Source organism: Tiliqua scincoides, chromosome 1 (genome assembly GCF_035046505.1).
Source record: "Tiliqua scincoides isolate rTilSci1 chromosome 1, rTilSci1.hap2, whole genome shotgun sequence".
Lineage (NCBI taxonomy): Eukaryota > Metazoa > Chordata > Lepidosauria > Squamata > Scincidae > Tiliqua > Tiliqua scincoides.
In genome coordinates this window covers 96478014-96491899 of record NC_089821.1, presented here as the reverse complement: position 1 = coordinate 96491899, position 13886 = coordinate 96478014, and the positions used below count along the sequence as shown (strand labels likewise).

The 13886-nt window shown below is 41.5% G+C and overlaps 1 protein-coding gene across 7 annotated transcripts in view; it reads right to left on the bottom strand.

Moving 5' to 3' along the window:
- The window catches only part of GALNT13 (polypeptide N-acetylgalactosaminyltransferase 13), a 226074-nt gene that overhangs the window by 62401 nt on the left and 149787 nt on the right, over positions 1 to 13886 (bottom strand). For all 7 annotated transcript variants that reach the window (XM_066633827.1, XM_066633844.1, XM_066633854.1 and 4 more), the window contains one exon: positions 12420 to 12600. In XM_066633827.1, coding sequence (XP_066489924.1) covers positions 12420 to 12600 — 181 coding nt within the window. The remainder of the gene's footprint in view (positions 1 to 12419; positions 12601 to 13886) is intronic.

Below are 13886 nucleotides of genomic sequence, written 5' to 3'. Positions count from 1 at the left end.
TGTTCACCCACCTGCACGACCAGGAATGGTTGCTCGGCGCAAACTGCTGATGTCCAGGGGAGAGGTGAGTGAGCATGGGCAAACGCTCTTCTTCACAACTGCCATTTTTTGTGGGTGAGTGACAAAGGAGCAATGGCAACAACAGCACTGCATGGCATTTTGCAAGGATTCTGCAACAGCTGGAGCTGACCCTAACAGATATACCTGCATCTATCCCCTTTTTACGGAAATGTACAGTTGCAGTTAATATTGAATAAAATGCAGGAGAGAGACATCTGTAATCTGAATAGAGTATTCTAGTCAATGTAGCTTTTCCACTTGCATTACAAATTACCTTAAGGGCCAAACTTGACCAGATGAGAAATGTGTCATTACATTTCTACCTTTCTGAATGGAAAAAAAGCATCCATAGTAGTCTCCAGATCAGACTTGGACAGCAGTGCAGGGAGAGGTTAAACTTTTCTCCTTGCACCCTTCTTCCTGATGAAAACTGCCCCCTCCCTGAAGTTGCTCTTTGCCCCAGAAGGAAAAATACATGGATGTATGCTTTTCCTTTCAGGGAAAAGAGTAACATTGGGAGGCAATTTATATTTGGAAAGGAGTATGGGAGAAAATTCTGATCCACATTCAAACAAGTTGGAATTACAATGAAAGCACATTTCTCTTCTGGACTACACAGTCCAAGACTTACAGCTTGTCCCCAAACAGGTTTACTCCCAAGTAAGACAAGTGTCTAAGTCCAAAGGACCAGTGCACTAGCACAGCAGATCCCACAAACCAACTTAAATAACTCAGAAGCAGTAGAAGCCACACACTCCATGCTCCTATAGAAGACAATGCCCTTCCTACCCTCATTTATCTGGCCCACAGCTAAATCTTTAATGAAAAGGTATTCTTGAGAAGAAGAAGATCTGAAATGAAGAAGTCTCCTTCAAAGTGGCAGCTTTTAATAGAGATAATGTACTTTTTTCTTTAAATTTTCCACCTGCTGTGTGAAGGCAAATAACAGACTTTTGTACTCCAGAAGATTACAGTATTTTAGCTTCTTTCATTCTAACTCCCATCAAGTTTGAAAAATGAGAAATGAAACCTGTTTCATAATCAACCTCTATCTCAGGCTACACTGATACCAACTGATATCCCACCAGTCCTTCCTTCCCTCTTTTCCCTCTCCCCACTGCCTCCAGACTGGTTTCCTCTCCTTACTCTTCCCTCAACTCTTATCAAGGCCTTTATCCTCCCTAGTTCGATGTCACATCCTCCTCCTTTGTCCTTCCTTGCTGTAATTTTTAAACTTAAGTCAGTCTATGAATCCATTGCAGTCTGCACACACTCTGCTACTTGAGAGTACTATCATATGATCCATGGTAAAATAAAGGATGAATGTCTGACTTAGCTATAACTTAACAAAATAAATTGCTATTGGTAAGAAGCAATGCTTAATCTTGATTTAACAGGGATTTCCTAAATGCATTCATAAAGAAAGCAACCACCAGATAAATTATGGTACAATGTTCATGTAGAATAGACATCAGGAGACCCATGACTCTATGGCAAGGCACATGCAAATCCGATCCCTGGCATCTGCTGTTAAAAGGGATTAGATCGTGATGATGGGAAAAACCTCTGAGTCCCTGAAGATCTGCTGCTAGTCACAGTAAATGATACTAAACAATGGTCTGGCTTAGAATAAGACAGTTTTATATGTTCATGCATATAAAGCCAGGTAGTGACAGGCTGTATTCTACTACAATTCCTGTGATGATACTGGTACATTTAAAAAGCCAATGCAATTGCTACTGACTGTATATATGAACACCAGCATACACATTGCACTTTCAACCCAAAGCTAACTGCCCCTTATTTATGGTTGCCTCTATGTAACCACAGAGCCATATTGGATCATATAAAGTTGTCTTATACAGAATCAGATCATTAGCTCTTCTTGGTCAGTATTGGCCACACAGACTGCCAGCAGCTCTCCAGGGTTTCAAACAGGAGATTTTCTCCGTCTGCTGGAGATGCCAGTGATTGAACCTAGAACTTTCTGCATACAAAGCAGGGGCTCTACCACTAAGCCATGGCCCTTCCCCCAAAGCAGTACTAGGCACTGCTGCTAGGCAAGGCAACTGAATGAGTCCCAAGTGCATGTTTTGCTCATCCATGTGTAGACCCATGGGACGGTGGCTGGCAAGGAGAGATATTTCAAAATACAGTCAGTTCTCTTCATATGAGAATTTGTAATCTGCTTATTCGCTTATCTACAAGGGGCAGAATTGCCACCTACCTCTTGTTATCAGTGACTCTGTTCTCATTATCTGCTAATACTGTGCTGGTGCCACATCAAACTGGCATTGGTATTGGCCTGTGGAGAATTGTCAGACACATTTGTGTCTGCTTCCAAACTTGACCTTAGCTGAACTTTTACAATTCTGGTGATGATGAGAGGTCTCTGGAAGGATACCTGAGGCTGTTCTAGGGCTGGGCAAGCCAAGGGAAGAAGCCCAAGAGACAGGTGGAAGAAGGGTAAAGCAACGTCCTCTTAGGTCTCATTGTTGGGCCAGTAACCTTCAAGTCAACAGATGGAGCCAACACAGTGAAATCATCAGCATGGAGAGGAAACATTTGTTGCTGTAGATGTTGATAAGCCATAGCTATCATCCAACCCCACAGACTTCAAATTAAGATTCAGGTTCATAAATTTCATAGTGTGCACAATGAAGAGGGTACTTGGAACCTAACCCAATTTTCTCCATACGCTCAATGATTCAGTATCCGTGAAACTGGTGTCCACTAGGTTTTCCAGGAACCTAAACCTAGTGGATTACAAGAATTGACTATACTGTAATTCAGTGGTGTCATTAGGGTTTGTGTAACCCAGTATGGGAGGCCAGCACATCACCCCAATGACAGACCACCTCCCATGCAGTGGGTAAAGCAGTGGTGGGAGTGGTGAAACACCATTGCCCCGCCCCTGCTTTTTTTTTTTTTTTTTTTTTTGGCTATAACTTTTGACAGAATAGAGATATTTCAGCGTGGTTTGTTTCACTGTGTTCTGCATGAAATTCCACATCAAGTGATATAACAAGATGGCATTATTTGAAAATACCAAGATTTTAAAAATTTTGGCCAGTAGTGGTATCACCCCTCCATGCTTGTCACCCAGTTAGGCCTGCAGCCCCCTAGTGATGCCACTGCTGTAATTGCATACAAACCTATCACCTTTTTTGTTGCCCATAGTTCTGAAACTTACACCAAGAAAGCTAGTGTGAAAAATTTAGTATACGATAAAGTCAATCATAAATGTACCTCATGAAATTTTCTGAAAGCTAGAAAATGCATTTAAAATATACTTAGATTGCAGATATTGTATCACCATTTCATATTTCCTAGCAGAGATAAGTTTCTAGCAGGCTAAGGATATAAATCTCTTGCAAATCTTCCAGAATAAACCATCAGCCTGAACTGCTTCTTAAGTGTATTTAGTCTGTCTAACATCAGCAGCGCAAGAAGTCTCGCTGGTCAACTGCAATCACACATATCTTTCTACAAACTTCAAAAAAATGAAGCTCAGTAATTCAAACTGCAACTCTAATGACCCTGAAAAGTTAGAGTTAACACAGATTTTCATTTTTCAGTGTACCCAAAGAGTTTGCCTTCTGCTCGCTTAATCATGCTACCCATGAGTTAGTATGCACTATGGAGAAATTGATAAATATAGAGGTTCATGATAGACAAGGTGATAGCACTTAAGAGCTAAGCAGTGTACTAACAGTCCACAAGTTGCTTCCCACACACTTCTTTTTAAAATTATTGGTCTTAGAAAAGGATTCCCTATGGTAGCCAAGTGTATTTTCTACACAGTGAATCATTTAGGTGCAAACTACACTCCCCCCTCACAAAGTTGTTATTTAAATACTCTGAAAATTGAAAATTCTCAGCCTTTCTAGTCAATAAGTCCTGCTGCTTAGCTCTTTTTAGTGTCAATCGAGGTCCATATTTTTACAGCATAAACAAGTTGCTTATGATCTACCTGAGATCATGTATATGATATATACCTCAATATACCTGAGAACACCTGCTTCATTTTGAACTTTGTAAGCAGACCTTTTGGAAATGCATACATCTCCTGCAGACCCTGCAAGTCTCCCAGGGACTTGCAATACAAATGCCACAGGTCAGCTGCTCGATATATCAAGTTTGTCAGGATATATAAATGCTATTCCAAATGGGAAAAAAAATACTATATAGAAGACTGCCTCAGATTGCTAAGGAACAAATGAAGTTGTAACCATACCCCCAATTATATTTCCTTTAACAATGATGGTTTCAAAATCATGCAATCTTCTAAAAGTTCTTTTTAAGAACTCTTCAACAAAATATACAGGTACAAACTATGGGAACAAGCATTGCCTTGGGATGGGTGTATAACTTCCCAAAAGAATACCATGTGTTACGTGCAAGTAATGAAGAAACAAATATGCCTACACACATTCTCCAGAAGAAAATAGAAGAGAAATATAGGGAGACGTCTACAGTTATCCTAAGCACCATTTTTTCCCTTGGGTTAGCACTTCAATTTCTTTCTTCTTTCACCATCCAGCATAATAGCACTGTTAGTTTCAGCAAGGATTTGAAAGAATAAGTAGTAGTAAGCAAACAAAAAGATTAATGTGTACTCAGACTATCCTTCTGTTTCTAGAAGTCCCACTGAAAGCTAGAAAAGTAACATTTTTTAATCTGATTATTCAAATTTCCCTTGAAGTTTATAGGGGTTTCCAAAGTTATAAACATGTACTATTGACAATAACAAAAATAAAATAATTTAGCTTTCACATATATTAATCTTTGAACTACTAGCATGAAAAATGACTACCAGAAATAAAAGGTCAGTCCAGAAACTGCATTTCTGGATCTTCAAGTGATACTTTGAATATCAGGCATGAACAGTGGGGCTGAGTGATCTCGCTTCCTGTCTTGTGAACAGATTTGTTCATCCCTTTCCTGCTTGTTAACCAAAGTTTGCAATGACATCCAAATTGAGAAAACGATCAGTTTCCAAGTTGGCTGGCACTAACAGTTTGTTCAGATGTCACATCATCTTATAGGAATTCCTATAACACATCATGTTATAGGAAATCAGGAAACAGAGGGGACAATCTGCACATGGGTGGGTGTGAAAGCAGAAGAGCATATTTTATGAGCCACAGTCTCACAATATATCACAAGTCAGAGGCAAAGAGGCAAAGAAGGAAGGCCCATAGCCAGGGAGATAGACCAGGGACAGACTACACTTGCTCCCAATGTGGAAGGGATTGTCACTCCCGAATCGACCTTTTCAGCCACACTAGACGCTGTTCCAGAACCACCATTCAGAGCGCGATACCATAGTCTTTCGAGACTGAAGGTTGCCAACAACACTAGAGGCAGTATGAGAACTGCTGCTGCATGTCTTTTTTTTCTCCATCATCTGGTAACGTAAAAAGTTACAGATTACCATGGGAGAAAACTCCCAGTGGCTCTTACCATTGTTGTCCCATTTTCCAATTTTACCCACATGCTACTGGAGCTCTGACATTACTTTAGGAGTTTGAGAAGGGCACACAACAGTTCCTCCAGAATGTTATGGTAACGTAAAAAAGGGCCTTTAATGGAAAATAATTATGATTAAATATAATTCATTTAACATGAGTGAATTTCATGTTACAGCCATGAAATACACTACAACCATGAAATACACTCCGACACCATCATTTCAACGGTAGCTGGTGGCTTTAACAATCAAAGCAGAAAGTAGGAGTTTGCTATATGAACTATTTTCTCCAAACCATCTCAAGCTGTTTTGTATTGTTTTTGTTTCTGAATATAATAGGTTTGTGTGTGAATTCACACCTTAAGCCACTGTATACAAACAGATTGCTGTGACAGCCAACATAAAGAACAATCCTTATTCATTTCTCTAAAGTGGCTTTTCATGTCCTTGTCAAGTACAATTTGGCTATTCCGATTTTAGCAGGGATTAAGAAATACCTGCAATCCCCACTAAGCCCAAATTGGTCTTAGTCTACTGATTTAGTGAACTAAAATTCAGTGTAATTATGAAATGGAAACGTGGGTGTATATGTGTACAGACAATTCCCATTAATCACAAGGGTCACATTCCTCCAATTAGTTACTAACACAGTTGCAAAGTGCTTTACTGTGCTTTTTTGATAGCATGCTGTCACATTCATGGGTGGGGCATCCATGGGCGGGAGGTCAAACCGTTGCCCTCACGCTGAGAGCAGCTGCATCGCCAAAGGCTTATTGGAGACTGGGGGCTCCCTGTGGGCCGGATTGGGAGTTCCCAAGGGCCGCAAGTGGTTTGGGTTTGGGCACCCCTGTTCAAGATGAATGAAATGTTAGTTCCAGTTATGAATGCAAGAATTCATGAATCTCACTATGCTTATTCAACAACCAAAGAATGATCACAGGCAAGGTCATCCCATCCATGAAGCTGACTGAAGTGGGCACTTCAGGTGGCTGGTGGGGGACACTGGCCTCCAACCTCTGCCACTCCTACTCCTCTTGTTTCCTGGATTCAAAAGAAAGGAGAGAAACAGAGTGGAAGAAAAAGTGTGGAGGAGTAAAAAGTGGGTGGCTGGAGTCCTCTAAGCCAGTGGTTCCCAATATTTTTTCACTTGCGTACCCCCTTGGCAGCCCATTTCCATAAATTGTATCCCTCATATTAGCCCTGCAAGGCATTCTAATATAGATCTGCCTTTTCCTGCCATTGTTCAGGTCTTTTTCAGGACCTAAAGGTCCTGGCAAGTAGCCCTGGGGGTACACGTACCCCAGGTTGGAAACCATTGCTCTAAGCTGCCACTTTTCTTTCTGTCTTCAGGAACAAGGAGGTGGAGTAGTAGTAAAAGGAGTTGCAGAGGCAACTACTGCCACTTGGTACAGCAAGGGTAGAATGTAGTGAGAATAGTCATCACACAAGGAGGAGGTGATGTTTTATGCCTCAGGAGCTAAGAGATCTGGGCCAGCCCAGCCCAGAGGAAAGGAAAATGTGTCACCAACAGATAACTTGCTTGAGGAATCTGTTGCCCAAAATTGCAGATTTTTTGTTCTTTATAGGATTACCTAGAGAACATTGTTCATGACGCATTCATTGTCCAAGCTAAGTAGGCGAAGCATCCAAAAACGGAAGGCTTAGAAAGCATTCAATAAACCTTCGAAGTCTCTTCTGATATTCAAAGTGATCTATGCAACAACGACAATAACAACAAAAGGCTTTCTAGGCTTTTTTTCTAATGAAAAAAGTTTCATTAGAATCCAGCAAATGGTTTCTACTCAGCATGTTTGCTAAACGAAAAGTCATACCTTTTGTGCAAGTTCAGCCTGCTATCCAAAGAGAAAATTGGCTAAGTTATCAATTATTTATTCAGATGTTTATCCTGACTATTTCAAGAGGCTGGTGGTAGGTGACAACATTTTAAAAAACACCCTCTATGGAAGAAAACAACTCTGGTATAAAATATGTATAGCAAATGTCTTGCTGGCTTAATGCATGTATTCTGAGGGTGCCTGACAAAAATAATCAGCAATGACTCACTTTTTCTTCAAATTATTTTTATATCCCTACTCAAGTTGCCACTAAATTTTATCTAGAGCAAAATTCAGGGGGATTTTCAAAAGGCTAATATACACGTGTGTGTGTGTGTGTGTGTGTGTGTGTGTGTGTGTGTGTGAGAGAGAGAGAGTGAGTGTGTGTGTGTGAGACAGACAGACAGACAGACAGACAGACAGACAGACAGACAAGAGCTATTGCGGGGCTCCCCTCTTAGTGGCATAGTGGGGTAGTCCTGCTGGTATAAGCCATTTTATTACCCTGTAATGCAGTGCACTTGTCCTCACTGTAGCATCACTAAATGCAGTAACAGGGGAGAGATAATTATAGTGAGCACGAGTGACCTGGTTGCTAAAGAATGCCCCTGGCACAAAAGTTTTGGGAGGCTTATCTTAGTGATAAAGGTAGCAGCAGCTTTGAGTGCTTCTCAGCCACTGCATGATACAGTAGCTGCCATCTTTCCTATAAGGGAACCAGTGTGATAAAACCAGTGCCCCACTGGCCCCAGCCACCAGCCCTGGAAAAGTTAGCAGGTGCAGTAGCTACACAGCATGTCACAACTAGAACTCTCACTTTGGTTTCAGATATATTTGTAGAAGAAATCAGCTATTGGGGATTTCATACTCTAAACCAGGGGTGTCCAAACTTTTTGGCAGGAGGGCCACATCATCTTTCTGACACTGTGTCGGGGAAAAGGAAAAAAAAGAATTAATTTACATTTAAAATTTAAATAAATTTACATAAATGAATAAATTAGAGATGGAACTTATATGAATGAATGAAGGTCTTGTGATAACTCAAGGCCTGTAAAAAGCCTTGCACAAAGCAAGGCCAGCCTTTCCTTCGCTGCCGCTGCTGAACCACAGACGTGAAACAGCAAACAGTGGATGGAGCCCTCATCCCACAGTTCATGCAAGAGGTTGAACAATCGCCCTCAGGCTGAGAGCAGTTGCATCAGGCCAGCACGGGCTTCAGCAAATCTCTGGAGGACCAGAGGCTCCCTGTGGGCTGGATTGGGAGTCCCCGAGGGTTGCAAGTGGCCCCTGGGTTGGGGTTTGGGCACCCCTGCTCTAAAGAAGCACAACATGCTGTTTCTTCATTTCTATTTCTTTAGATCACTGGTAAACGTGTATATTTAAAAGTTATACTTTCTATATACACAACCCACAAACCATCGAATTACTTGTTTTACATAAGATCCTAACACATTTACAAATGATTAGTATGTAAGAGGACCTTTTCCTGCAGACTGCGGGCCCAATCCTACCCAACTTTTCAGTGCCAATGCAGCTGTGCCATTGGGGTGTGCACTGCATCCTGTAGTGGGGGAAGGCAATCATGGAGGCCTTCTCAAGGTAAGGGAACATTTTATTCCCTTACTTCAGAACTGCATTGTGGCTGCATTGGCGCAGGAAAGTTGGATAGAATTGGGCCCTATAACAATAGAATTATAATACAGACAGTGGTTCATTTGCTCCATTTTTATGTCATATTCTGAGATGAGAAGTTGAAACTATTGTCCATTTAAAACATTAATAAAACTCAAAGATTGGGAAACAAAGAGGTAATGAAGGGGCACCACGTGCAACAGTGAGTGGCATTTACTTTAATTTACTCATCGTAAATACTTACAAAGGAAAATGCCTTTATAATTTATCCTTGTCTCCAAATAATCCAAAAAGCTTTTAAAAAAATTTCAATATCTGCTTTGTTAGCCTAGTCTGTTTGTTTCTGAAGTAATTAGTGAATCTAACCTTTACTCTCTGCCTCAGAAAGTTGACGCTTTTCTAAACTAAGCGTAATTAAAAACTTAATCAAAATAGAAAACCATCACAAAAGCAATCACAAACTTTTCATGATACAATCTGAAATGTTATTAGCTCATCCCACTATTTTTTTAGCAAAAACTCATGTTAAATTGATACTTTGGGATATAAAGCGTCAACGGACAGAAAACACAAAGAAAGAAGATATCTTTAGGCCCAATACGTACCGCCAGCGAGTGCTGCTGCAAAAGCACCGTAAAGCACTGTCTGACAGCATTACTAGCTGGTGCAGTGGGAAGACCAGAGCCTTCCTGCACATGCAGCGGAGCAAAGCATGCTCGCCAGCCCATGTAAATCGAGTGCAGGAGCAGGAGGAGGGCAGGGGGAGGGCAGAAGGGGGTGACGACAGGGCAATGAGTGGGTGAATCAGGCCCAGGAGGGGGGCGGGATCATTGGCGCCAGTGTGCGCCATATCATAATCCCCTTCCAACTATATAGCTGGTACAGAATTGAGTTAACCCATAGCAACTGCTGGGGCTTACCCAGGGACAAGGGGACAAAAGTCCCCTTACCCCAAGGGGGCCTCCAGTCCCCTGCAGGATGCAGCATAGCCCGCGATGGGTCTGCTGCATCACTGTAAGAGAATTTATTTTGGATTGGGCTGTGAACGTATCAAGGATGAAGACATTTATGTATGAATGGGGTAGACATAGAGGGAAAAGAAGAAATACTTATTAGATAAGGCAGGTTAAGAATTAGGATTTCCAACCAGTGTCTTTTGCAGATCAAAGCCACTGCAAGGCATTTTGGCATCCACCTGAGGCAAGAATATCATAGCAACATTCAACCCTAGTAGTGAATGCAGAACGTATCCCTATGACACTCTTTTTTGTGTGGTGCCTATTTCCATACACAGATTATTACTGTGTATGGAATTACTGCTATATATACTGTGTATGTGTATTACTCCTAGATGGGAGTGGAAGAGTTTTGGGTCTGTTTGCATTTGAAGGTCTCAATTTCAAAGTGAAGAATTACAAGTCTTTGACAGATTTTTAACTTCAGGGCAGGTGGTTTTGGACTTGCTGTGTTTCTCTGCAGCATCTCTTCATTGTTGATTGCAGACAAATAAGCCCCCTTCCCCCAAAAAAGGTTTTAGTTCATAAACCTTATTATTACTTGAGATCCAGCATTTCAAATAAATACTGTTTTTTTTTCTGATCAAGGGTACATTTTGAAGCTTTCAATTCTTGTCGATGATCAAGAAAAAAAATGCCTTTTCCATTTGAAATGGTGGGAATTTAGTAGAGCGGTTTCAACCTTGAGTCACTTTACTTCAAATTATCTGCTACATTAGGTAACTTGAAGCTAAAAAGACCGTTTTACCAAAACTTTGAAATTGCCTTAGAAGTGTATAAAAAGAGCTCCAGATTTTTAATCCTTACTAGTCTGTAACAGTTACATCAAATAGAACTGAAGAGCAGGTGAATATGAAGGCAAAATGAATTTGAAATAAGCCATAAGTACTCAGAGATTTTTGTGGACATTTATGCAGTGTGAAAAATATCTCTTATTTTCAGTTATTTTTCTACACTCTTCAAAGATGTTCACATGCAACACAATCCTATATGTGTTCAGTCAGAAGGAAGTCCCATTCTGTTCAGCTACTCTGCACAGGATTGCAGCCTTATTCCTATTCACTGGAGCTGCCCTCACTTGTCCTCAACTGTGCCCTCAGAGATAACCAAACTAGACTGACTACACAGCATTGTAATGTCAGGATATTCCATGGGTGATATTGGAAAGGATGAAACAGCACTAGTAAGGGGGAAAATTGCACCAAAGAAGTTGCCCCCAGGAGGAAAAAAAAGTGGCACTGAACAGTGTTTTTAAAAAGGTGAACATATTTACAGTGAGCATGGTTTTGGTAAAAATGTATACTGAAATTACTAGTTTCTACCCAAAATACGTATGAAAATAGAAACTATTTCGTTCATTTGTTCATTTGGTTCACTTGTTCATTTGAACTATTTGGTTCATAATACACGATTAAGGGCGCAATCCTAACCAACTTTCCAGCACTGACATAGCTGTGCCAATGTGGCATGCACTGCATCCTGCAGTGTGGAGGCAGTCCAGGAGGCCTTATCAAGGTAAGGACATGTTTGTTACCTTACCTTGGGGCTGCACTGTGGCTAAGTCATTGCTGGAAAGTAGGTTAGGAGGTTGCCCTTGGGCCAGCGCAAATCCCTTGTGCCAACCCAGGAGGGTAGCAAACATGATGTAAAGCACGTTTGCGCCTCCTCTATAGTTGACTGGGCTGGTGCAGGGACGCATGCCTGCCCGTGAAGGCTGGATTCAGCCTCCACACCAACTCTGACAGGGAGCCTTGCGTCGGCCGAGCCATAAGGCCTGCTTGTGTGCCCTACCACTCGGTGGGCACCCGACCTCCTCCGCTTGGCAGTTGCACGGACCACTGAGCAGTGGAGAGGTAAGCGGGGGCATGGGGGGAGGTGGTGTTACAGGGAGGTGGGGAGACGACAGGGGGAGGGAGGTGGGACTGGTGGGTTGTTCCACCAGATCCAAAGCCTTCACGTCAGGCTCACCGCCTGACACAGAGGCACTTGATTCACTGCTGACCGTGAATCGTTGGCTGTGAATCGAGTAGCCCCATTGTGGAGCTACTCTGTTTACCTGGGGGAAGGGGACAAAAGTCTCCTTCTACTGAGAAGCCGCTGGTGGCTGCCCAAAGTGTGCAGGATGCAGCAGCAGCTGCTTTCAGCATTGCCGCAGCCACGTGTCCAGGGCAGCTCAGGATTGGGCTGGCCGGCTGTCAGTAATTCAGAAATTTTCAAAAACCACTTTTAAAAAAAGCAGTTCTTAAATTTATATCTTTAACCTTACAAAACAATTATCTTTCAAGATATCTTCAAGAGAGCTAAGACTTAAGACAATACAATTAACTCTCAACATAATGTCCTCTAAACATACTTCTTTTAGTGCATAGTTCTCACAAAATGATCATGAAATTACTTCCTTACCTGGCGATATTATGTAGAAGAAATCTTTAAATTCATCCATCCATACCTCTGCAAGTCGTCTATTATTCTTGTTAATTACATGACCGGTACCACCAGGGAAAGTATAAGGTGTAGCTTTCCGAAAGACATGGCCAACATGTGAACATGTTACAATCTCTAGCGAGCCTCCACACTGCCAGATCTGAAATTTAAAAAACAAAAAGAATCAGCTCGTTTTCTGCCCATTACCAATTTATTTGAGGTGGTTATTCATTTATTATGCTACCATAATACTATTATGCATTACAGGTTATGCATTACATTATAGCACTTAACCCCTGCTAACTGGTTAAGAGGCGCTTTTTCAAGTGGGTGCTCCTCTTTTATTTAGCAGGGGGAGAGTAACTGGCCCACCTCCCCCCAGCAGTGTCTTTTCTAGTGGCTGTCTGCTAGTGTTGCATCTTTTTAGATTGTGAGCCCTTTGGGGACAGGGAGCCATTAGATATTTGATTTTCTCTGTAAACCGCTTTGTGAACATTTTGTTGAAAAGTGGTATATAAATACTGTTGTTGTTGTTGTTGATATTCAATTATAACTTCACAGTGCTGGTTCTAACAATATGTCTGACTGGTCCCACCCTTCACACAAGAGACATGAGCATGCATATCCAGTCCCCTCTTCTGGTGTACCATCTCACATTGCATATTAGTGTAGGGGAGGTTTGTTTAAACCATTTCTCACACATGATTTAGATACTACTTTAATAGTAGGACAAGAGGAAACATGCATGCTCACATCCCTCATCGCTATTGGTACATATAATCTGAACTGGTTCTCTCTTGAGTTCTGAACTGGCAGTGGCAACCCCCTGGCATATATTACACACTGCTAGCAAGAAAAGACTTGCTTTCATCATAAACTAAGTGATGTGCACCTACTCAGTTCTACTCACTTTTCTCAAAAGTCATCAGTGGGAACTGCTCCCTAGTTGGTGGTGTCAAAAGGTGCCATCAGAGACAAGGCAAATTAACAATATCATTTTGTGTGTGTATTATTGCATTTTACTTAACGGTTTTGATTTGTTTTAAGAAAAGCAATATAAAATACTTTGGAAATAAAATATTAACTACTATTCAGAATATTTTTATATTGCTTTGAAAAAAATAACTACCAAAACAATTTACATAGCAAAAGAGATAAGACGACAATTCTCTGTCCCAAAGGGACTCAGGGAACAGTCCCATTCAACTTTCCAGCACTGATGCAGCCGTGCCAAAGGGGCATGTGGTGCATCCAAAGGTAGGGGGCACTCACAGAGGACTCCGCAAAGTAAGGGAACATTTGTTCCTTTATCTCAGGGCTGCATTGTGGCTCCATAAGCACTGGAAAGGTGGATAGTTTTGGACCCACAAAGGCTAAAGCATAATACACCAGCAACAGCTACTGGGATAGACACTATCCTGGGATGAATATGGATAGTTTTCCCTC